Raw genomic sequence first — 26,670 nt, forward strand, 5'->3', positions numbered from 1 at the left:
AAAAAGAAAGATTGCAGAGTCCTAGAAAATAAATCATTATTAAGACCCTATTAAATATGTAAAAGGCTGATTAATTAAGCTAGTCTAAGAGGTGTTTCGTCCACATAGGTCAGAACATAGAGCAAGCCTACTGTGAGCTCTGAGGACAGAACTGGCCTTGTGGAGGATCTGGGGCTCTGAGACTGAACCACACCACACAGGCCAGCCACAGTCCATATGAACCAGTTAGATTGAGGTGAGCAGGAAAAGGTATTTCCTCTTCCTGTCCCTTTCCAGAATTGCAGGGTCTCTTTAGAACAGTGGTTCTCAACCTTCCTAATGCTGCAACCCCTTAACACATTTCCTCATGTTGTGGTGACCCCAATCATAAAATTATTATTGTTGCTACTCCATAACTGTAATGTTGCTGCTGTTGTGAATTGTAATGTAAATATTTGTGTTTTCTGATGGTCTAGGCGACTCCTGTGAAAGGGTCTTTTGGCACCACACACACACACACACACACACACACACACACACACACACACACACACGAGCATGAACAAAAGGATAGTGAGCCACAGGTTGAGAACCATGGCTGTAGAAGCTTAGCCTCTGGTGCCCTCACTGGACTTCAGTCTATGTGGCCCTCACCGGATACTCCCATGGAGATCTGTGGGTAATGAGTAAAAATAGGAGATGTTTCTAGGTCTACTAGATTCCTTCTCTGTACTTTTGTAGGAATTCAGCTATATCACAACTGAGAGAAAGTGGTGTAGACTCTTTCTGTATCTCCTTATCATCTCTGGCATGTTATCTGTAAGTCTAATGAGAGAAATGATCTTTTATTGTGCTGCAGTCTCTTCCAAATAGAATGTCCCCACCTATTTAGAGGCAGCTTTTAAAACTGACAGCTTGCATACATCTTCATGTACCCCACTGCACCCCTACCTTCTCACTACACTCTAGAGGAGCCTTCTTCCTCAGCCCTAATGCCTGGGTCTCCCCAGAGGGACCCAAGCTGATGGCCATGCTGCCCCAGAAGTCTTCTCTCTGCAGCTCTCCCACCTGCCTTGCCCACAGTGTGAAGAGTCTGGTTGCCACCTGTCTTTGTGATTGCCTCTCCACGCAGCTTCTCATCAGGAGGATTTGAGTGTCTTAAGAGCAACTTCTACTTGATTTATTCTTTTCTGTACTATTGTTTCCAGAGCCCAGGATTCTGCCTGGTGTAGCTGGAGTTATCTCCAGTCCCACCTGGGCCGGCAGCCACTCAGATTCAAATAAACACACAGATGCTTATATTATTTAATCTGTTTGGCCTAATGGCTCAGGCTTCTTGTTATCTAGTTCTTATATCTTAAATTAACCCATTTCTATTATCTATACCTTGCCACGTGGCTCATTGCTTACCAGTACTTCACATCCTGCCCCTCATGGTGAGGGCTGGCAGTGTCTCTCTGCCTCAGCCCTCCACCTCCCAGAATTCTCCTCCTCCTTGTCCTACCTGCACTATCCTTCCTGTCTGGCTACTGGCCAATCAGCATTTTATTTATCAATCAATCAGAGCAACATCTTGGTTATAACACTCAACAATTTCATAGGATCATTTCCCCCCTTTTTCTATGCTGGGAAAGACCTGATGGGATTAGAGGGTTCACTTCTATACAGGCTGACATGCTGTTGGTCCAAAGCTCCAACAATTTCTTGACAAGCATGTATAAGACTTGCTTCTCCAGAGACAACAATGCAAGATAAACACAGTAAGGGAATGTATGTAAGAGAATAAGAAAAGAACAAAAATGGTTCCTCAATGCACATGCGTTCTCATGGGGATGAAACCCAGGGCCTTGTACATATGAGACAAGCACTCTACCACTGAGCTATATCCCCACCCCTGGGATGACTTTTAAAATGTATTCTTTGATGACACATTACTACTTCTGTATCATTCTGTAGCCACACAGACCAAACCTGGTACATTGTGAAAGGATGCTGTAATGGAGTGTGATTCCCGAGGATCAGGAATCATTGAGGATCATCTTGACCACTAAGGCTCTGATTCTCATCTATATGAGATGATCCCCCTAAAATGATAACCTGTGTTTTCAGGTACTGAATGAAGACCATGCAGAACTGACTTGTTGGAATAGCTGTCACTATGCATGCTGTTGACCAGTGCAATCTGTGGACAGTTCCAATCCCAGAAGACAAGTACACATGGTCAGAGAGTGTGAAGTGCCAGGCTTAGTCACACATTTCTTTCCATCCTCCCATTGATAAGCCAATAGTTTTCTCCCAAGAGCCTGCATCTGAGGCACTTACAAGAACTTGAGATTACAGATATTTTTGTTCACATGATATGGAGTGGACATCTTGTCTTTTAAAGCTTTATGCTCATGAATGACTATGATCTTTCTCATCTACAAGTCTTGGAAATGTCAATAGATGTGCTTAATTTCTGGTAGGATTGTCTCTTTTCCCCTTTTGTTCTTTTGTTTTGTCAAGATGGCCTTTGCTTTGTAGCCCAGGTTGCCATGACAATCTTCCAACCTCTGTTTTGCCTTTCCAGTGCTAGGACTGTGTTACTGAGCCTGGCAGGAAGGCATCTTCAATGGCCTTCAGGGATGGAGTTGAAACTGAACAAAGGGAAAGGGGCTTCATTGTGTGAGCCCCACTGTACAGGTCAATTAAGCAACTTGGCATTACAGAGAGAAGCATCAGATATCCAGCTGGAATGGCACATTAGACCATCTCAGATTTGCTTCCCTTATGGCTGGATTTCTTAAAAAATCTTTTTAAATCAATTATTAAAGTGTTAATATGAGCAAAATAAGACTTTCTAGAAGATTAAAAAAAACACTAAAATTAACCAGATCTGTTTAAAGGCAGGGAATATTTTCAGCAATTCACGTGGCACAGCTGCCTTTCTCCATGGGAAGAGCAGAGCCTCTTCAGGGGCCAACTTTAAGATTACACACTGAATCCTGAAGTGTCTGGACCTGGACCCTCTGGTGTGAGCCTCAGGTGCAGCTTTGGTCAGGAACCTACACAGCAAAGAGGCTCTTTGCCCCAGGCTAGTCTACCTTGAGCTGGTCCTATAGGGAATGAGCCTGCAGCTTGCTGAAGCAAAATGTTCAATAGGCCTCCTCTCCCTGCTTTGAAACATCAATGTATCAGTGAAGCTGATGCTTAAAACAAGTGTTCCGGACAGATAAAGTTTGCAGAGGTGACTAATTGTTGAAAGTTGAGGAAAGCTTTGGCTACGAATTTTAAACAAACAAGGATGTGGGAAAATGCTCTTTGGCAGTTAGAAGGGCCCTTCTTGGGGAGAGACTGTGAGTGTGGTCGGGGTGGAGGGAGGTGGGCGAAGGGACAGTGAGGACACTGTGCTGACTGAATGAGCACTAGCCTCGAAGTCATATTCACCTTCCATCTGCTACAGCACTCATCAAAATGTGCAGAACTGGGGTTCAATCTGGGTGATTTTAAGTGATAGCCAGAGGACAGGCTTCCTCAATAACCTCCTAAGGGTTGCTTCCTAGGGCTCTGGGCTGGCGAACTGGTACATTTGACCACTTGCTTTGTTAGCTGGAGCTCTACTTGTCCTTGGCATTGACTGCAATGAAACTTCAGCAGAACACTTAGACTCCTCTTTGCTTGTAACAAACCAAGTCTAGGAATATGTGGGTAGACAGCTTTTTACAGAATTCTATTAGCAGTAATCATACCTTGCCATCCACCTCTGTTAGACAACATGATCCTAAGAGCCCTGAGAGAGAAATCAGGGAGACTTGTGTTGTCATGGTGCCCTCTTCACAGATGAGCCCACAGAGACAATGGAAAGGGTTGGATTTGTAACTATGTTATATGTACCACTGATCACACTAAGGCCTTATAATACACTGTCAGTTATTGTAGAGAGGCCAAGAGCTTGTGTAGCACACAGCCATCTCCCAAGAGGCACTACCTAATGTGGCAGGTCTGAAACCTGCTCTCCTCTCCTCTCAATGATGCTAACACATGCAATTTAATGGAAAAGACCAGGACCCATATAAAAAAAATGCAGGGAGTACTTCACAATTTTTCCCCACCTCTGAATTCCTGAAACAGTGGTCTATTTGCTTGGACCTGTAAAACTTATGTGAGAAAATATTACTATGCTTTATAAAAGGGGCCGTATTTTATCTCCTAATCATCTTCCAGCCTAGGCCCAGATCTAGACTTATACTAAGCAAGGCTTAGGGCCCCTTTGTTCCTCAGATCAAATGCAGCCAGTTCTCTCTAGTAAACATAATTGGAAGCAGCAGTCTGTCTGAAATCTACTGTGCTGCATATTTACACTAGCAGTAAGAGGGTTAATGTATGAACTCAGAAAGTATTTAAGACCAAGTTGGAAACTGAATGTGAATGTAGAGTTTTCCAAACAGTCTTTGGAAGTGAGATGACGCACTGAGAAGCAGACTGAGAGGAAGGCCTGGCTGCTATCTGTTGTGGAAATGAGTTTAGTCAAACCACATTACTGAATTTCAGTCTCCAGAGGAGATAGTATCGAAAGTCCTTTATAATTCTAAATTCTGAAATATTTTTCATTTGTGGGTGGGGTGAGTCACAAGTCATTTTCCATCTCAACAAATTGATTGTTGGGTTATATATTTATCATTGATTTCACTATATCCCTAGTACCTCTAAAACTCTAAGTGCTTAGTAGGTCCTCAGTAAATACTACTGTATGAATAAATGTGACCCCATCAAAGGGAAGACATTTTGAAAACTAACTCTCCTCCTGTTTTTATAGATGTAACTCCTCGCTCAGGTTCTCTTGTATAAAAAAAATGACCAGTGACCAGTGACCAGTGACAGCATCTTGCTTGCAGCCTCGCTCACCATGTTACTATGTTTGATTACATTAGGTCACACTGAACTTTCCCCCATGCTGTCTTCAGCCAGCCCTCCCAGAATGAGAGAGATAACCCAGTGGTCATTTCAAGAAGCTTTAGCCTTGGTGAAAGAGGATTAGAAATAGCTGAAGATTTATAGGAAAAGCAGCAGCCTTCCCTGTCTATACCCACCCTGTCTTCCCACCTGAGTTGCTCTTGACCAGGTGAAGTACTTTCCCCACCCTCCCTTCCCTGGCTGATAAGCAGAAGGTTGTTTACACGCAGACTAGCTCTCCTGGTGGACTGACTGTTAGTTGAGTTTGAGTTTAGGGAGGGTGTCTTCAAGTGTACCCAGCAAACAAGAATGTTGCCGATTTCTGCACATTTATTAATATTTAGAAATAGTGGGCTATGGCCCAATTATGTCATTGTTTAAAATTGATAAATTAGGTAGTTCTACTGTTTATTTTTCCTTTCTTGTAGAATCCTAGTCTGTCCAGAGGGAGCTTCTGTCTGTTCTCTGTTCTTATTGCTCCACCCCCCACTTAGGACAGCAGAACATACAGGTGTATAGACAGTAGGTCACCAACCAGAGCTGGGATGGACTGGGAGTTATTTCCAGGAGATTGTAGCGGCGTCTTTATTCTCCATATTCTCATTGGTTTCTGGGCTTACCAAAACATGTGCGCCATTGATGTCACATTTAGATGCTGAAAGAAGAGATGAAACATTTTGAGACACTTCAATTTCTCATCTGTAAGCTTTTATTCATTTGTTGTAATTATATCCAACTTATTATACACGACGTTCCTGTCAACATATGGGATTGTAACGTCCACAGGTACCTGAAAGAATTTGGACTCCTCCTTCCTATGGTCAGCTAGTAGCACCAATCACAAGGCAATTGTGAAGAAGATGGAAGCATTGTTTGTTACAGTCACAGAGTCTCTTGCAAGTGAGGATCAAACACAGGCTATTGCTTAGCTCACAGGAACTGCAGATGCCATGGATTATTAGTAAGGCCACATCTCAGCCTTGTATTAAGGACAACCACCTCAACGGACTTTGGTTACTTAGATGTTTAGCAAAGCAAAGGAAGGCCCTTATTCCAGAATGCAAGTACCACTTATACTTCCCAAGAAACATCCTTTTCTTTTTAGATTCCCAGGCATTGGGCAATTTGTGCTGACTACAATTCAATGCTCATAGCAATAAAAAAATAGCTCTAATCAATTGTTTGGTAAAATACTTTAAAAACTCCGAACAAGATTGTGTTCTTTGAGCATTCAGCAATAACATAACCTGGGGCATTGATGGTAGGATAATTTCTCTTCTGATGCTTTTCCCATGAGGAATATAGTCAACTTTCCTCCCTTCACTGTTCTGTGGCCACAGTCCCAGATGACACATTGTGTGGGAACATCAGCAAGAAGCAGTCCTTGGCATCGTTGAGGGGTAACCAGTTGAATCTTGTTTAGGAGGAGGAGGTCAGACCATTGTTTCATAACTGGGAGTTCTCACATCAGTTTTCATATCTGATTTGGCTAGCAATACCAAGCCCTAAACAAAAACAAACAAAAGATACCCACTACTCCAAAGACTAGTGACACAGATAATAACATTTTGCCCATGTTGGTGCCAACTAGACCACACACAAAGAGCATCAAACTCCCTTCTCTAGAAGGACTAGTATACTTGGTCTCTCTGGATAGTCCATATGGTTTTAAATTGCTGGGAGTATATTTGTAATGTGTAGGTGAGCAGCTATAGAAGTTAAGGTAATCAGGGAGGGCGTCCCAGCAGCAGTCACTCCTGGAGTGAGGATACATGCAGATTTAGGGGAGGTGGGTGCCTTTTGAAAGGATAAAACTGAACAGACAACAGCTCTAATTTATCAACCCCAATTCTGTTTACAGTGAAGGCAAATGGCCATCTCGAGGCAACCCACAGTCCCATCCTTTGGTCTATTAGAGGCACAGCATCATCCTCTGGCAGAGGCTGCAACGCCGTCACATTTGGTCTTGTTTTGTGATGCCTCATGGAAACAGCTGTGTTGTCTATCTTTGTATGAATACAGGTTTTTAAAAATGAAAATTGTCATGGCAACAGCTGCAGCCACTTATTATAGAGCAGTGGAAGTGACACAGGTATTTGTGGGGAACTCTATGCTCTCAGAATAATGTGCACCTTTACACTACAGTGGGTTTCTACCACTAGCATTTCTGTTCAAAAAAGAAAAGGGGTATGAGGATATGCTCAAAGAAATTCACCAGGAAACTGGAAGGCTCATGGAATTAGTAAGTGGGAGTGGAGCCTTTGATCTGCATGTTAAACCATACATGTTAAACAGTTGGGTTAACAACTGTTAAATAGCTGTTGGAAGCACCCATGGACAGATCTTGCATCTAACACCCTGGTACCTAATGAGCCACCTCATAGTCACTGAATATCAACCTCGGGCTGATTAGGATGTTCACTGAATCCAGTTTGCAGCCTCTTTTAGCATCCTACCTTCCTTGGAAATTTAAGGACCCTCTAAATTTGAGTCTATAGGAGCCAATTTTCTTCCATCTTTGTGGGGTAGCTAAGAGTAAGCTAAAATTTCCTCTTAAATCGGAGAGAAGTAGCAACTTTCATGGACTCATAATAAATGTTCTGGCACTTTCCTTTTTTGAACATTTGCTTGAGTTAGAAGAGTTTGAGAAAAGGGTGTTCTATGACCTGGAGGAAGAGAATCTGTGCATTAGGTTTTTCATACCCCGTAAGCAAGACTGTCATCTTAGTGGTCGCACGTGCCACACCTTGGATGGAAACATCCAGATAATCCAACAGGAACTGTTCAACTATGAAAGAACAGAGATGTGGCATCTACTCTGGGTAACTTATGGAAAAGATAAAACCTGAATAGGCTGGTGGCCTCTAGAGCTACAGATGAATAAGCCTTGGGTGTAGTAAGAGCATCCATCAAAGCCAGTATTCTTCATGCACTTGGGACAAACTCTGACACCTAAAGAAATACAGGGCTGTGGGTGCCTGTGAGTGAACAGGATTTGAGAATAGATTAGAATGCATGCTGCCCACCAATCTCTCACACGGTCCAGATCCCTTAAATGAAAGTCTGTACTTCATGAGCCCTGAAGCTTCAGCGTGTGTATTTCACCTCCATAGTCATATTTTGTCCAGGCTTTGCCAAACTGTGGTGTGCCCTAGTTTGCTTCCCACATCATTCAGAAGAGGTTGAGAAGCCCGCAGAGAAAACCTTGGCTCGGGGCTACAGAAAACAGATTGCCAAAGACTCTGCTCCCTTCTGTTCTAGAGAATGACAGAAAGCCAGTTTTTTTCCCCTTCTGAGCCACCAGAGAATGTTTTGTTTGTATTGTAGGACAGGACAGAATTTTACAAAGCTAGTGTGCAGGAAGCTGGATGTTCCAGCTCTCTCCTTCATGGGGCCAAGCCTGTTCCCTGTCCAAACCAACCAAGCCAAGGTCCCGGAACTGAAGCCTGGGGGTCAGAATGCCACGCGTGAATTCTCCATTGCTGCTGCGTTGCTCACATTTACTGTCTGGGCAGTTGAGGACAAGGGCAAGTTTCCAGTCAATCCAAAGACTCAGAGGTTCTTGGCCATCCCCACACTGTCACTCCCACACCCCACTCACATTGTGTCAGACTTTAATTGAGAAGTTCCAGAGGAGTACAATGTTAGTCATTTTGCCTTCCCTAAGCTAAGCAAGGATGAGCGCCTTTTGACTGAAATCCAAGAGTGGGGAGAGATTGTTGTAAGAAAGGCTGCAATAAAGAAGGAAGGTGAGGGTCACTGCTTGAAAGCCTTTCATGATGGGGAGACCTCAGGCAGATGACTGTTAGGGGCTGCAGGCAGAGCAAGGATCCCCCACTGGCACAAAATGTAGTTTCAATGAACTCTGTTGAAGCCAAAAGAATATGAATATGGGTCTATGACAGGATCTCCCTAACAGCTGAGCAAGAGGAATGAGGCTGACCGTGCATGTGTGTGCATATGTGTATGTGTGTGCATGCAGGTGGACACACATGCTCTAGTGTGTTCTGAAGAACAAATCACACAATTCAAATACCACTATTCAAGGGTGTCATGTACAGTTATAACCTACCTAAATGTACTCAGTTTGCTTCATGATGAGGGCCTAAAGTATCTTGCCTCCAAAAGGGTCTCCATTTGGAATCGTATTAAATTCTGATAGAAAAATAATGTCTTAATTACCTGAAAAAAAATAGTAGCAGCCGAGGATAGATATGCTACTTGCTGCCAGATATAAAAGGCACCCCACCTTTCAAACATAAACATTTTGTTGTGCCTAGGAGGAAGGTCTGGATCAAAGCTAACCTTGTTCTGTTTCTGTTTCAAAGGTTCTTCTTTTTGGGATAACCTGTTGGGCCACTTTTCTTTTTGAATTATTTTTGCTGGTTCACTGCTAAATAAACATAGGGAAAAATAAAAAAGAACAAAGAAAATGTGAAGAATCAAGTTAAACTAAGTTAGATGAAGACACCCAGTGAAGGTTATCTCATGAAAGAGCCTTCCTACTGGGCCACCTTCAGCTAACCATTTTTTAAAGCACAGACTTGCAAAACTGTTCACAAGGTGTGGGCATCAAGGTTGAGCATACAGCACAGGCACTTGGCTGCACATTGACAAGGGACCTGACGCCAATGGTACCATTTACTATGTGACTTTGCCTGTATTGCTTAACCTGTCTCAATTTCCCCTTGTAATGTGTAAACAATACTATTCCTGCTATGTGTTTATTGCCAGAATTAGCTAGTAATGTATTCAAAATAATGATCATAATTCTGGCTTGCAAAAGTCTCTCAATAAATGGCAGCTATTAAAACTAAAACATAGAACCCTCAGAGTCCAAGAGGATTTCATTGCCGAAACATTTTGCTGAAATAGACTATATAAGCTTTCCAAGTTCAGTATTTAAGTATCATTAAGATGGTACGATGCAGGGTGATCACTCAGTTTACTAACAAACTATTGGTTTTTGTGTGTCACACTGGATTGTTCTATTATGGTTTGAAAAGCAAGGCATCTTTACCCTTCTCATTATATTTGCTGTCAGTTAACATTCTTTTTTTTTTTTTTTTCTGAAATTCAGAATTTTAAGAGTTGAATGTTTTTGGTGGAAGTATCCAAACCCAGAAGTCTCCTTCCTCTCTAGCACCACAGACCCGACAAATCAGGAATGAAGGGTGGTCAGGAAGCCCTCAGGCCAAGCACAGCTTGGATGCTACCCAGTTCTGTGGGATGCCATTGCACTGGAGTCCCAGTACCAGTGCTATTACAGGATAACCCACATTTTCTGTGGGTGAAGTTCTTCATAAAATAGTCATGGTGCTGGAATCTCCATTATACACAATAGACTCTTCCTACTAATGTGCATGAGTGCTGATAGAAAAAAACAGGGATTTGTTATTTCTCAGCATGTGATTTTAAGGTCTCCCCCTTAGCCACCCTCACTGTCACACACAGGCTCTAAAATGCAGCACAGTCTTGCATGTTTCTTTCTTTTAAATTTAGTGGCTTTCTTCTTTCCTGGGCCACCTCACCTGTTTCCATTTGGGTTCTTTCTAACAATGGCCCTGGGGCATTATTTTAAGCGGAATTTTCTAAGAAGGTAATAATAGGCTTGAATAAAAGTCTAATGAATACACTTAATCCAGAGGAGATAGTGAGGTCTAAATATTGAATTCTACCCTTTCACCCGAAGAATTTGCAATTTATGTATAACCTTCGTCCCATCTGAAAAATATAGCACAACACTAGCTCGCTAGCTCACAGCAGCATTGTTACAGGGATCACGTGGTTGTATGAAAAACACCCACTCAATAAATTCAGAGAGAGAGGTGGGATGGGGAAGACAGAGGCCAAAGAAGGAGAAGCGGCTACCGAAAAGCTGTCCTGGTATCTGCTGGCCTCCAGTGGGAGCAGCCTGTCTCTGGCACTTTTGTGGGTTCCTCTTGAACCACAGAAGTCTGTGTCCTCTTATGAGCTCCATGAGAAGTTCTTTAGTTTGAAGCTGTCTCAAAGGCACCTGCATGCCACCTGGTTCTAATCACCAAAGTATTATTTCAAAATTTAGTCTTCAAGGGACAATTTTCCCAGCTTCTGGTGTGCATCAGTGCGCATGTGTGCATGTGTGTTATTTCTTGTGATATATAATGACTCTCTCTCTCTCTCTCTCTCTCTCTCTCTCTCTCTCTCTCTCTGTGTGTGTGTGTGTGTGTGTGTGTGTGTGTGTGTGTGTGTGTGTATGTGTTGAGTGGGGGAAGAATATATAATGTGAGCAGTGGATCTTGTAGAGATCTAGCCAGGGGTGAGCTGAAAACCAAGACTTTGGAACTGCTGCATCTCATATATTCTGGTTGACCCCAGGAACACCAAGCCCTAGTTGTGGTAGCCATGTGGCTTTTAATGTATTGACATACTTAACATTAATATCAATTAAGCCATGACTGAAAAGCCATGATCAGCTCAGATGTATATACCACCCTCAAAACCTCACTCTTTTTTTATGAAGGACTTTTATTTCTGTTTTTATTATTATTATATTTGTGTTTTAATTTTACATATCAGCCATGGGTTCCCCTGTCCTCCCCCCTCCTGCCCCGCCTCCACCTTCCCCCCAGCCCCTCCCCCCCATTCCCATCTCCTCCAGGGCCAAGACTCCCCTGGGGATTCAGCTCAACCTGGTAGACTCACAGATGGATGGATGTCAGGATCCTCCATTAGTTTCTCCTTGGTCTGTCTTAGTCTCCCCTGTGGAGTCTGGAGCTCAAGGCAGCCATATGGGCCCCCTGCTGAGCTGGAGGTGTGTGAAAGGTCAGGGCTTAGGCACAGAGCTGTTCCTATTACCAGATCTTCTTTCACACCTTGTTTTACCAATAGCTCTGCTTCTCACGTCTTCCCTGTCTGCTCTGCCATCAATATTGTGTACCTGCATCAGTCGTTTTTAGGGCTTGTGGACCATATAGGCAATGTGGAGGAAACCGAGGAGTGTCCTTCTGGATGAAAAGCATGTTATACATTGACACAGTTCAGTTCCCATCATGTCTGGGTTCCCAGAATCATTGATTGCTAGGCCCCAAGCAGGTTGTTCACATGGCTTAATGACTTGGTTCTAACTTGAACTTTCCTCTGATTGCTCTCCATCCCAACCATCACCAAGTCTTCCAATTACCTGTTCTTCCAGGCTATAAAGCTGTTACAAACGTATATACAAAACCAACTCTTAGTCTCCCAACTTTCTGGGACCAAGCAATATCTCAATGGTTTAACCAGGGAAGTACTGGCCTTTGTGTTGAGTCTCTGACTGGAAGGGTTTTTTTTGTTGTTGTTGGGTTTTTTTTTGTTTTTTTTTTTTGTTTTTTGTTTTCTTTTGTAAGTTTCTCTATTGCATGGTATTGGAGAGAGAGATCTGTTAATGAATATGTGTTATTATAAGCTGTGTTGTTGAAATTTAAATAGAATTTACCAGAGATGACTCAGTCTTCTGTAGAGTATGTACTTTATAGCTATTTCTGGATGTATAACTTAAAAAAATTAGGTAGAAGAGAACCTTTGTTTGGTAAGCTTTGTTGATCTCAAGGCTCCATGCTTTGTATATAATTCATATGTGGGTCTTGGTAAAAGGCTTTATTTTAAGATGGTAACAGGTGCTTCTATCCCAAACTTAACTTGAGATTTACTTAAATTGAGCTGTGATTTGGGGCCCAGATACACACTTAATTGCTACTAAATGGGAAAACAGTATCAGAAGAGGTGGTCTGGGCGAATCAGTTGATCAGGGCAAATATTTTCCAGGCATTACCCTTCTCCATCAGCTGTCTCAGGGAGGTGTTTACAATCAGAGGGGGATGAATGGAAAGCCCTCAGATTAGGAAGGCAGCTCATTGTCTGGGAAGTGTCCTTTGACCCAGCCAGAGGAAAGCAACATTTCATTCAGCCGCTCGCCAGCCATGTCCACAGCACACAGCACTTGTGGGGCACTCAGGCACCACTCCAAACGCTCACACCTGTGTCTAATTCTTCTTATCTCCATGTAGCATATGATGAGTTGTGAATTGGCAGGCTCCATGAAAGCAAACTGCACTGGGTTCATGCCTCCTTCCCTTGATCACTGTGATCAACAATTCCACAGAATGTCACTAGACACTGTTCACAAACACATTTTCTTCCAGGTGTAACAGTAGGATTCCTGTGATATGTCTGTGTGTCTGGGGGTCCCCTTTCCTGTCAGAACAGCTAGAAATTCAGCTCTGTTTGATTAACAGGACAACTGGGTGTCTGTAGTTCTCAGTTGCTGTTAAAAAATGTACATGCATTCAATTTGTTTGATACTTTCCCGGTAGCTCTATAGGCCTCACTGAGAAAAAGAGAAATTCAGTATTTGATCTAACTGTGTGTATTACTTATTCCATCCTAAAAGACTCTAATAAAGTTCTGACACTTACTGGCAAATCCTAACTGTCCCCATGCTTTTAGAAATAGTCCTTAATTTTTACTGATTTCTTTCAGGAGAGAAATGATAAAAGAGATGACAGTTATCTAGTAATAATGATATAAATATTAACAATTATAAAGCTAACCTGTATAGGAAGCTTTCTATGTTCCAGGTTTTAAGTATTACATACGTATACACACAACTAATCCCAACCCTGAAAGAAATATAACTTAATTTTGTCACTATTTTTTTAATGAAAGCTCAGAGAACAAGATAAGTTATTGCTATCAAGAGACAATAGTCACTACATGTTGCAAGTAGGATGAGCAACAGATGGAGTGGAAGGCCAGAGTTAATGTTGGCAGGGTTGTCAAGAGATATGGACACACTTCTTTACTACAAAGGAAAGATTTCTATTAAGAAATCCTAACCATTAATTGTCAGATTGAAATGGATATTTTCACTATTGTGATTTTTTTTCTCCCTTGCATTTATGACTAGGAGTCCTAAAATCTTCAACTTCTGAGAATGGTCTTTGTCTTGAGTGTATGAAGTTGTTTTTGCTGAGTCGTTTATTTGCTTGCACTTGGGTGGTGCATCCAAACGTTTCCCTGCAATCCCGGCTTCCCTCATGGAGACCTGAGTTGAGAAGCTGCTGTTCCATGGCTTCTAGTAAAGTTGGGCAAAGGATTTCACCTCTGTGAATCTGTGTGTAAAATGAGAACACTTTCTTCATTAGATTGTTGAGAGGACTGAATAAGATGAAGTGGGTAAAGTCACTTAATCTCATTAAGTCACAGCTTCCTTACCTACAAAATGAAATAATAATGCACCTGCTTCAGGGGTTATGGCAAGGGCTCTATGAAATAATGCTTACAAAATGTTTAACAAAGCAAATTCTAGACAGGAGTAAGAGGTATTTTGAGTCCTCTGTTAACCTGAAATGAAAGAGAATCTGACTCCATGCTCTGGTTTCAAACTTTGGGGATTAATATTTGTCTTACTTGTACCTGTTTATGGTTACATTTTCATTTTTACTGGACTTCCATTGTGAGTTGCTATGGACCCACTTTTCAGTATCTTTTCTATTTGACTCCAAGTTTCACATATCACAGGTTGGAGCTAAGATTTTATTAATGAGGATTAATGATACAGAAAATTTGGGAAGGGGGAAGAAATTCCCAATAGGACACAGGAATCCTATCTCCTCTACTCCCCCAAAACTCAATCTCTCACTTAGGGTCATGAAACTCAAATTCCTATTTCTGCTTTAAAAAAAAAAAAAAAAGGAAGGAAATGGAAATTCTAAGAGTGTTTGCAAGCTGCTTTCATCTCTAAGGCTATCTAAAATTCACTTTCAATATTAGGTATGAGAGAAATTTTCTCAGAGCCGACAGACTAATTTAATTCTGACAAGACTTTTCAGGCTAAATTGCAAAGTAATTTAGGATCTCCTTTCAAAGAAAATGCACATATAATTCACACACACACACACACACACACACACACACACACACACACACACCTTCCTTTTAACCACTTTTAAACTCAAGGGCTCTTTGTATCACCTTGAGGTTGGGATTTAATGGACCAGAGCCACTTAGGAAACTGTCAAGGGCATGATTCTGTGCTGAACTTCCTAGCTGCTCTCGATACTGTTCCCATGCGCTGCATCCTTTGAGAGACCAATTGCTTCTTCCTAGCTGTGCCAGCCTTTCCAGCAGCTGTATGCCCTGCCTCCTTCCCTGGCAGATGTGGAGAAAGATGGAAAATAAGTCAGTGACCCTTCAGTGAGCCGTCTCCTGGCACCATGTCATCAACTCTCAAGTGCATGAGTTTCCTTCATAGTGCCCTGGCTAGGGATTCTTTCATTCTATGTTTAAGCATCTCTATCTTCAGAGACATCAAGCCTCTTTTGTAGAACCCATCCCATTTTTTATTCAGACCTAAGAATCAGGACGTTTTGAAAGGGAATGTCATCTAAGATATCTTCCAATGATATTTTACTGTGGGACTTTATCTTCTCGACTAGAAACATGAGGCCACTCATTTCTCCCCAGAGCCTCCAGCCCTTCCTCTGCATGGTCACCTTTCAAATTCTTGCTGCAACTGCTCCTCTGAAATCCATCTCTCCTTTAGCCTCCTGTGCTTTCCTTGGTCTTCTACCTCACTACCCCTGCCTTTCCTGTGATCTTTTTCAAGCCTTAGCCTCCAGCTGCTGAGGAGAGATGGGGCTGCTTCAGTCTTTGGCTGTACTGCGATGTCAACTTGCCAGTTGTCTGACTTCCTCTGTTGTTTCTTGGAATAGTCTATATACCCTTCCTCTGCCTCCAACCTCTTCAGTGGCTGCCCCTAGCGGAAAATCCTAACACTGGCTTGAAAGGCTCCCCAAGAGTCAGCTGCATCCCCACTCTAGCCCTGCCTCTCACCCTTCACACATTCCTCCAGCCATACTGGTTCCTTGTGGCTCATCTGATCCTCCATAGACAACGCTCTGCTTCAGAGCCTAGGAAGTTCTTTCCAGCTCACTTCCCTCACAGTCCTCTTCAGGCAGCCTTTCCACACAGTACAAACACGCCCTCTGTCACCTTCTCCCTTCCACTCAGGGCACCCCAGTGTCTGTTTAGCGACCGTCGTGTCGTCTTGTTTGCGTAGCTGTACTGATGTTGTCGCCACTGCAATGTAAGGACAGCTGTGTTTTGTCCCTGTTGCATCCCCAGTGCTAGGAACAATGTCTGCACACAGTAGGGGCAATGGATATTTGTGGATGGAATGAATCCTTTTGGCTTGAGATTACATTACTCACAGTATGGCCACGACACAACAACCTCTACTTCCCACAGAATTATCCTTGTCTTTTTCTCTCATGGCTGACATTAGAATGACAAGATATTTGTCAAGGGCCTGGAAAATCACTTTCTAGCTATGAATTTGGGTTCTTAGCAAGCAATCATTAAATGATACTTCAGAAGTCGAAAGAGTTAATTAATGAGCCTCCCCTGGCACAGCCCTCTGCAGGGCCCTTTGGCCCTTGAGAAGGTGAAACCCTATGCTTCTAACTCATGCTCAGTGAACTTCTGGCCAAGACCTCTTATTATTAAGACAGCTCTTCTAACCTCCCAGGGTGCCTGGAATGCCCCCAATTCCTGAAGCCATTATATTTTACAGCAGGTTCTTTTGACAGAACTTCATCAGCCCTTGGCAGAATGTAAGCCCAAATAATGGGCAGGCAGACGCCAGAATGAATTCCAATGTGTACACACAATTCTTGGCCCCATAAAAATCAATTCCTTATTCATAATTAAGCAAGTTCCCTGGGAAAGGGCACGTTGGTATAGTTATTAAAAGATAAATAATAGATAAGGATCCACTTGTTTCTTGTTCTGTTCATCTTTCTTTTCTTAGTACAGAGAGCTTTAAACGCAAAATAACACTGTAATTAATTCTTTTCTCCTGCCTGGTCCTTACCTGTGACTTATAAGCCCAACAAAATGGAATGGCATCTAAGAAAGTTCATTTGCTGTTCTGTGCTGTATTTCTCTTTTAAAATGTGTCCAAAAGAGCAGAATGGCAACCCAACCTAGATGGGGAGAAAATAAACTGTAAGCACCTGACATTAAGTATCACAAGTCACCAGAGTGCTTATCTCATGAGCCTTTCTGGTTTTTCAGATTGGGTTAGGGACTTGGTTGAAAAAGCAAAAAGGCTGCAAAGGGGCTCCATAGTAGAGAGGCCCACACCTGCCAACTACTGAATTCAAGGAAACAGTCAATGCTACGAGTTGGAAGGATGGAGATGTCCTCAGAGAGTTGTAGTATTAAGATGCAATGATACTGTCCATACTCATAGGAATGCTTCCTCTCCCCTCAGCAGAGTGGGAGGGGCTCCCTGAATCACTAGACAGCTGGAGTTGCCAGTTCATCCTGTAAGGGAGAGAGTTAAGTCCCCCTCTAAGCAGTGTCAAAGAAGGGAATTCTTGCTTATGAATGCTCAGAGTGTGGGGCATAAACACATAGAGACTGCAGGAGCCAGCTGGAGAAGGATCTACAGGCCCCCTTGTTTGGTGTATTTGGGCAGCAAGTGAGACCAGCTAGCCAGCACTGTTTCTTGACTTAGGGGACTTATCGAGGGAATTTCCTGAGGTCAGGAGAAGAGGTAAAGCCACTGAGGCCAAGCAGCCATGAATTCAAGCCATGATGATCAACAGGAATATGTATAGCTTGCAAAGAAAATGAAGGTTGAGTTGGCACCTAAGAAGGAGTTCGCAATAGCATATCACCTGAGGTCTCTGGGAGAATGATTCAACAGGAATCAGAGTGAGACTAGAGCATGCCTCACCAAGAGTCAGTCATGCCCTCTACCACCCCGTGCCACAGGGTACCAGCAGGAGGATCTCACTGCTGCTCATCCCTTCAAGGAACCACCTGGAACTCTCTGGACCTTGCTATGTAGAAAAGAGGAATTCTGCTTTGAAGGTTGAAGTTTAAAGCTGGACTTAACTAAGTTTTAATCAAGAAAAGTAACTGAATAATGGAGTTTGACCAAGACATCATCAATGGAATTACTTACCAGTGGAACTACTTGTCAATATAACTACTCACCCAGCACAAATGGGGATTCTTTATAGCACAACTGGAGAAGTTTTAAGGGGAAAAAAGCCATTTTATATTTATGTCACATCTAATCAAGAGCTCTTATCAATGAACTGGCACCAATAGTTTGAATTTCTTTGTTAGACATGGAAGATTTGACAGAGAAAATAAAAGGTTATTTTAAATATTTTTGGCTGTAGTAATCATTTTCACATTTTTTAAAAGATTTATTTATTATGTATACAGAAGAGGGCATCAGATCTCATTCCAGATGGTTGTGAGCCACCACGTGGTTGCTGGGAATTGAAATCAGGACCTCTGGAAGAGCAGTCAGTGCTCTTAACCTCTGAGCCATCTCTCCAGCCCAATTTTCACATATTTTTTTAATGATTAAAGTCATAGAAATTCTAAAGGGGAGACAGTATGTTCACTTAACACTTTCTATAAGCTTTCGAGTGACCATGATTTCAAGTTAGCAAATGATTTCAAGTTAGCAAAGAGGTGAGGGTAGATTGAAAGGTGCAGAAGAAACTTGTTCCGGAGAGTCACCTAAATTGCAGGAGGACCATGCAGGATACGGCGTAGCTGCACAGCTGCCTGGAACCTGAGGCCATTGCATGGCTGGGTCATTTCCATAAGTAACTGTGTAGCAAAGTATTTTAAGGGGTTACAGTTGAAGAATATCAAGAGTGAAGGGTCTTGGAAGCTGAGATGCTTGACCTAGTTATAACAATTTGGAAAATGGTGGTTTGATAGGATGCAAAATGGAAAGATGATCAAAGTCATGGGTGGGACGGATGAGATCATACTGTATGTACTCTCACTGTCAGTCATTTTCCCCACAGCATCTCTTCTTCCTTTATTTACTTTTAGCTCCCCCTCCTTGCTGCCTCCTTTTGCACCATGAACTCATTATATGCCACGGAGTCACCCATACTAAATACTTTGCATGCACCAACAATTCCTGTCCCTCAGAGGTCTAGATCAGGGGATAGTCAGCAAAGTCTTGTTCCATATAGATGAAAGTTTTCACGGGACATCTACCTTGAAACCCTTCCTTCAGAACTAAACCAAGGTCTAAGAGAGAAAAGGAAAGAGGCACAGACAGAAATAGAAAGAAAGAAATTTATCATTTGAAGAAGGAAGATTTCCTAAGAAATTGCTATCTTGTTCCTTCCAGGCACCAGATGCCATTTTAAGAGCTTTAAAATGCCAATGCATTTAATTGTCATAGCAACCCTATGTGGTGGGTAGTATTATAATGTTATAGAAATGGGAATACAAATAGTTTAAGTAATTTGATCAAGGTCATACAGCCAATGAGACAGAGCCAAGATGTATTTCAAATTCAGATACTCAATGCTCCCTATGCTGCCAGACCTTTTCATTTCAGGACCATTGTATTATAGGCATAAAAAAATCAGTTATTGAGAAATAGTAGACAGAATATTAGTGGTGCCTGTGAATCTTAAATGGTACACTGAAAAATAAAGACCCTTATTAATGTTGTTTCTTCAAGTTACAATGCTTCATTTTATTTCAAATTTCTTAGGTAGAAGGGCCTGTGCACATTTATTTCCCACTTTCTGCTGAGCAGTCAGTTCTTAAACTGGATAAATCGATAACCTAGACTTATTTCCAACTTATGAGATGAATATTTAAACACTACTGGGTATTTCTGGTCATAATATTTTCAAAGCTATTGGTTTCATCCACCTCCAAACTCTAGTGACTCTACTAGCCACCAGCACAAGTTTGTGCTATACACATACCTCTGTGGTGTTCTGAAGGACAGCCACTGAACAGGTTAACAGAGAGCCTCCTTCCTTTCCCCTTCTCTTGTCCTTCTGATATTTTTACCCATTCATGGTTCAGCTATCACAATTGGTACAGGGGTCATCATAAGAGCTGAAGTTGCTCTTCATATTTCTTCATGAACTTTATATTTCTCCCTTAGGCTTAAGTTAAATAACTCTGTATGTGCTACCTAAATCTTGGGCCATTCCCAGCTTCTAAACCTAGCTGCTGCACCAAATACAGAGGTTTAATGTCATTACTGGAAACCAAAGTCCAAAGAGATGTCTTTCCAGGAGCAAGAATCCAGAGGACAAATTCACTGAAACCTTGGCAGTGTAGAGAAGGTGCCTCCCTGGGGACAGCTAGTTTTTACAAAGTCTTTCTCTTTCCTGTGTATTCCTCTTCCCTGATGCCTCATTCTTCCCCAAAAGTCAGGTGGCATTGCTGATGAGTTTCATCTTAAACAGTTTTGTGGCCTTATTATCCCTGGGGAGACCTCTGCCCAGCCTGCCAGGACACATTCCTTGATGATACAGTTGATCAAGAACTCTGTGATGAACATGACACTCTTTGAAATATACTGCTGTGGTACCTTGTTCTTCTAAACCCATCTCTATGACTAGCTCCTTTCTAACAACCTCAATCTTAGAGTGACAGGAGGTCAACCATACCCCTCCTGTCCACTCTTGGAACTAAAGCTTACTTCAAATTATAGAACTCTGCTATCTGCCAGTGTGAGACTTGTGGGAGTTCTTAGCAGGATGATGATGATAATGGGGATAAATAACTTTCATTGGGTTTTTCTTTGAGTGTACATTATAAGCATTTATCAAATAACCTTGGAATTGACAGTATCTACATAGGTGTTTTACATGTGCATTATACACTCACAGTTATGGAGGGATACTGTCATCTCTCTTGACCAGGTGATGAAACTGAGTCTGAGTGTGATGACTTGCCCAGGTCCTCCAAGAAGTGCCAAAGCTATGTCATTCGTAATAAGGTACAAGAAGGATTCTCAGAATTGGGCTGAGAACTCCAACAGATGCATCTACTCAATGCCTAATAGAACTCTTACAGAGAATAGTTCCTTTTCAGAGTTGACTAACTTTTTCAAGACAGTGTCTTTCATTCCCTCTCTTTCTTCCTTCCTTCCTTCCTTCCTTTCTTTCTTTCTTTTTTTCTTTCTTTCTTTCTTTCTTTCTTTCTTTCTTTCTTTCTTTCTTTCTTCATCCTTGATATAATGCCATCATCTTTAGCATAGCACAGACTTCCATATGCCAAGCACCAGGCCGTGTGCTCATAGGCATACAAAGAGGAACAAGACTCAAGTGAGGCTGAGCAAAGTTTGGTGTGTAGGTGAGGAAGCCAGCTTTGAACACAGGTTCCCTTAATGAAGCCCAGGTGTTGCTGCCAGTACCCACAGTAGTACCTGCTCACTTCCATCTAAGCAAAGCCTCTGGTACCCCAGAAACTACTGTCTTAAAGTGAGTGTAACAAATGCCACTCAACTATTTTCATGTGCATTCTTGTTTTCTCCCAAGGATTAGTTTCATTGTTGTTTGTTTTGTTTTGATTTTAATGAATAAGAAACAAAATGTTCACCTCATGAACTGACTAGCTATGTGACTCCGAGTTCTCTTTTCTTCAGCTACTTTATTTTAGTAAGTAGGAAGGGAGACGTGGAGGAGGACCCACAATTGACCCTGTTTATCTCACACAAATAAAAGACTAAAAAAATTATAATATGGGCATAAGATAGTGAATGCTGTATAAGTGAGCATCCTTAACATGGATCTACAGGCTCTAAGAAATGCCATGTTGTAGTTAGAGTTTTCCTACCTGGCCCAGAGTCAAATCTCTCTCATCCACCAGGCCCATAGACGCTCAGACCCAACCAAGTAGACACACAGAAACTTATATTGCTTACAAACTGTATGGCCGTGGCAGGCTTCTTGTTATCTAGTTCTTCTATCTTAAATTAATCCATTTCTATTAGTCTATACTTTGCCACTTGGTTCGTGGCTTACCAGTACCTTACATCTTGTCATGGCAGTGGCTGGCAGTGTCTCTCCCAGCCTTCCTGTTCCTAGCCCTCTCCTCTTCCTTGTCCCGCCTACCCTATCCTTCCTGCCTGCCTACTGGCCAACCAGCACTTTATTTATTTTAACCAATCAGAGCAACACATTTGACATACAGAACATCCCACAGTACCATGTCATTCAACTCTCCCTCTCCACATGGGTTCCTGTACACACTCCTGAGTTCCAGCCATACCCACACAGTAGCTATGCCTTGATGGTGCCCTGAACTCACCTACCTCACTGCCTTTCTTTAAACTCCCTTCACTTCCTGGAATAGTCTCTCTCCATCACTTTCTGTTGACTTGATATCAAATACCGTCTCCTTTATTATGAAATAGTCTTTCCTCTTTTGTACTGTTAAATGTTTTATAGCTCTCACAACATCACATTCAGCACTGTGCTTGTCATCCGTATCTTAGGATTTTCTGCCTAGAGATGTCTTCCATGTATCAGATGATATTTGTTGAATTTAATTTTGTTTCCATTCTGTGTGCTTCTCCACCTGTCTTCAGTACTCCATATGTAATGTGTCACCCAACATGTAGCATGTACCCAGTGATTATATTCTGGAGGACTTATGAGCAACAAATTCAATAGACTACCTCCCTGGACTCTAGTAAGGCAAACATCACAGAGAAGTACATGGAGTTGGGCAGATGAAGGCTCTATCATGTTTGGTGGACAGAAATAGGACAACATGTCACAAAGAGCATACTTTAAAAGCAGTAGGGCCAGCAGGATGAGTTGAGGTCATACACAGGAAACTTTATGTCAATGTACACTTTCTCACATATATTATAAAATATATTTAACTTATCAAACTTAAAATTTTATACAAATTCTTTAATGAAAGCTTTTACACCTGAATAAAAGTGAAATTGGTTTGAGAAAAGCAGTTCATAAATAATGTATAAGGTGTCACCAGCTATCACTGTGGCTACCAAGAGCAACCAGAAATAACATTTCCAGGGAGATGGGAGTGGGGGTGAAGAGGTGCCAGCTCAAAGGGTCAGATCCACGGGTCTACAGTCCCCAGAATTTTAGAGCTATTTACAAAGCTATATTACTGTGAATTAATTAATTAAAAGTACTTTTATTTGAAAGAAATGAAAGGATTTCCCTTTCACGTCTCTTCCCGGAAATAGAGAATGGTGCTGGTGACTGTCAGGTGAACTCCGCTTCCCCAGCTCCAGCTCTAGGTTTCCATCAGCCCTGGGGTTTACCGGGCTTGGCAGTGAGGAAAGCTCAAAGGTGTGTTTGGACCTCTGCTTTCCTGAAAACCTAGCATTCCACAGGAGGAGGAGCACCTCAAGGCAGTCCTCTCGCACATACACTTCCAGGCGCCCCTCAGCCCCGTTCATCTCCCTTCTCCAATTAAGAGATCAAAGTAGAAGGGTTTGTCTCACTTATCCAGAGGGCCTGATCCAGTTGGGGGCACCACAGCTCTGGATAAGTGAGACAACTGAATAGCTTGAACTGTTTGGGAGGCATCCAGGCAGTGGGACCCGGACCTGTCCTTAGTGCATGAGCTGGCTGTTTGGAACCTGGGGCTTATGCGGGGACACTTTGCTCAGCCTGGAAGGAGGGGACTGGACCTGCCTGGACTGAATCTACCAGGTTGAGCTGAATCCCCAGGGGAGTCTTGGCCCTGGAGAAGATGGGAATGGGAGGGTCTGGAGGGAAGGCAGGATTGGGGGTGAGAGTGGGGAGGACAGGGGAACCCATGGCTAATATGTAAAATTAAATTAAATTAAATTAGAAAAGAAAGTAGAAGGGCTTGATCTGCTTTGGAGGTTTAAAGGTATCCATAGAAACCCAAAAACATTTAAAGTCCCACCTTTCCTTACATATCTTTCTGGGGGAAGGCTGGAATCCACTCCTCCTTCCATCTCCTAACTAGTGTCTAGAGGCAGAGAGCCAAGGCAGAGGAGAGTCAGCAGGCTCTAACCATCCTGATGAAAAAGACTCTGTTACATTCTGTATAACCCTGTCTAATCTCAGTCAGCATGTCTGGTGTGCCTTTTTCCTCTCCACACAACTATGAAGTTCTTTTCAGAATTCACTGTCAAATTCTTAATTTTTTTCCTGACTAATTTTAAAGACTCCATGTTAAAATTAAAACTATTAAACCAATTCTAAAGTCTAACTTTGTTTGTCTCCCTAAGCCCTTCAGGTTTGATACATCAGCTAAGTTTAATGCGACACTATGAGAAGTTCATAGTGCCTGATATAAGACACACCTTGTCCTTCTCATTAGCACTCTGGGATTTGAAGCCTCCATTTAAAAAAAATCAAATAGATGTTTTATGCCTACCATCCTATTTGAGAGGCTGATACAGGAGGATTTCTATGAGTTGGGTCCAGACCAGGCTACAGAGTAAGACTGTCTCAAAACAAAGAAAAAATTTAACTAACCAGACTGCCTGTTGGTGGGTTGCACTTCTCTGGGGAGAGCTGTCCATTGGCAAGGTAACTAGATGTGAAAAATGACCTTGAGTGACTGCTGATATTCATTTCTGTGGGAAAGTGGGGCCTTTGACTGTCTGGAGAGTTAATACTGTGGGCTTCTGCACACCATCAGGGTTCTTTTTTCCACGGGGTTACAATGGAGAGACAAATGCTTTGTAGCTTATGACAAGACCATGGCAGGATATTTTGTGCATGCTGTGATTTGTATTGTCCATTTGTGCACAGGCCATAAAAGCACTCTTTCTCAGGAACATATGTGAATATATAAGAGCAGTGAAGACATATGACCACTAAATAATTCACAGTTATCTATCTTCTCAGCAGATTCCATATACAGCTACCATGCTTTCATGCCTAGTTTGCTTGGAAACAATATTCTTTACAACTCTCCCAATATAAAAATGTTTACTGACTGGCCGTAGTATGTGGACACCATGGGACTGGTCTGGAAGACAAGGGATGCTTGCTGCTTCCCTACCCATTCCCCCTTTCCTTCCTCATCCTCTTGCCAGCACTCAGTCTCACTGGAAAGTGTGCCCCTCCCGGAAGGTAGTGTGTGCAATGCTGACCGTCACTGACTAAGCTGCCTTCTCTTTTCAGCTCTATATCCATCTACAGTCCCAAGGAGAATCCCAACGCGTTTGACACTGCCGCCTTCTTCCAGTCGGTGGGGAATTTCCTAGGGATCTTCGCTGGCTCCTTTGCAATGGGCTCCGCGTATGCAGTCGTCACAGCACTGATATCCTTTGTCATTGTGTGGAGCTGGGGACAGTTCAGAGCAGCCAACATGCAGGAAATGTTTCTGAGGCTGAATAACCTCCTCAGCAGTGAGTGGCAAGATCAGTTTGAATTTGATACAGCACTGGCTGCTGAACCCATCCCAGTTCTGGGTGATACTGTGAAGCATTAAATCGATACTGGCAATAGAGGGGACAGGTTCTTTCTCTGTCTACAGTCAAGTCTACCACTGTTGCCGGTGCCTTCTCTTAGACAGCCTTAGGAAAACCAGCACCTAAGGAAAGTTGTGGGCATAAGACACCACGACTGACTACGTGAAGGTAAAGAGAAAGAACTGAAGATCCAAGGTCCAAAATAGAATAGCATCAACTGCAGTTGATAAAGCCAGATGCTCTGCTGTCACTTAACAGCTGATAGGGTAGGCCAGAACAAGGACTAGTTAAAAAGCTTCACAATTGTATCGTGGGAGAAAATGAAGAAATCATAGTTGCTATGTATGGCTTTCTTTTGTGTCTTAATCATTAGGTAGAGCAATGGCAGAGGTCATGTGCTGCCTGGGCTAGAGTAGTCATAATGATGATGGGAACACCAACTGAAAGTGTAGCATGTGCCAAGACCTTCCCAGGCACCTCTTCATTTGAATCCGCCCTACAGGACATGTCATTAATGCCTTCTCTTTACACAGAAGGTTAAGGAGGTAAGGGCCCTCCCATACTAACTCTGGGTCCCCACAACAGTAACAATGAGCATGGTGATAATAATACCAGTTAGAATTTACTGGGAACATTGACACCCCACCACTATCCCACTATCTTAAACATTTTTTTTTTAAATCTCAGACACTTTGTATAGGGATCCTGTAAGGTAGATCCTGTTATTATTCTAATTGTACAGCTGAATAATCTCAGACAATTAAAGTTAAATAATTTGACTGTGGCCATAGAGCTAGGGTGCAAGGAGGCTGTGATTAAAAAACAGGCTTTTTACTCTCATAGCACAGACGAGGTGGGAAGGTTGAAATCAGAACTCCCTTCAGGCTGGTGTGAGCAGAATGTGTAGACACAGAAGTGAGCAGGCTGATGAGGAAAGGGAACTAACTGTCCTGGAGGCCAGAAATCTGCCAGAGGTCAGGTCACATCTGGAAGAAAGAGCATAGAGACAGTTGAGCCAGGGGGCAATGGAAAGCGCTCCATTACAGTCAATTGTGTGGTACTTGGTGGCTTTCATGGGCTCTATAGACAGGCTGTAGAGAAGGCAGGTGCACACAGATGTCTGTCCACCCTATCCTGGACATCATGTCCACACCAAGGTAGGCTGCTCAGGTCAGGCCCTCAGGTTCTAGACTTGGACTTCCACTCAGAACTCCTGGAGAAGGTTAAAGAGAAGGATGTTCTTTAGCCTACTTAGATATACTACTCTGATAACCTAACAAGTGGAAACCTTCCCTTTGAAACAAACCAGAAAGAGTTAGGAGAATGAACCTGATGAGAAGCAAAGTCTTCCTTTTGAGTAACAAAGGGGGATGTTGGGAAGGACCTAAGGTAAGCCTGGTCCTTATTCCACATGATCCAGATCTTTCAAGATATGTTCTCAGGAACGATGTTTTACCAAAAGAAGTTAACCTAAGCCACTAACAGAAAACTTCACTCAGCCC

The 26,670-nt window shown here is 42.5% G+C and overlaps 1 protein-coding gene across 1 annotated transcript in view; it reads left to right on the forward strand.

The window, feature by feature from the left end:
• Slc9a9 (solute carrier family 9 member A9) overlaps positions 1-26,670 on the forward strand; it is a 549,909-nt gene that overhangs the window by 222,229 nt on the left and 301,010 nt on the right. The window contains exon 8 of the mRNA XM_036193912.1: positions 24,879-25,017. Within this exon, the coding sequence (XP_036049805.1) occupies positions 24,879-25,017 (139 nt within the window). The remainder of the gene's footprint in view (positions 1-24,878; positions 25,018-26,670) is intronic.

Source organism: Onychomys torridus, chromosome 7 (assembly GCF_903995425.1).
Source record: "Onychomys torridus chromosome 7, mOncTor1.1, whole genome shotgun sequence".
In the NCBI taxonomy this organism is placed as follows: Eukaryota; Metazoa; Chordata; class Mammalia; order Rodentia; family Cricetidae; genus Onychomys; species Onychomys torridus.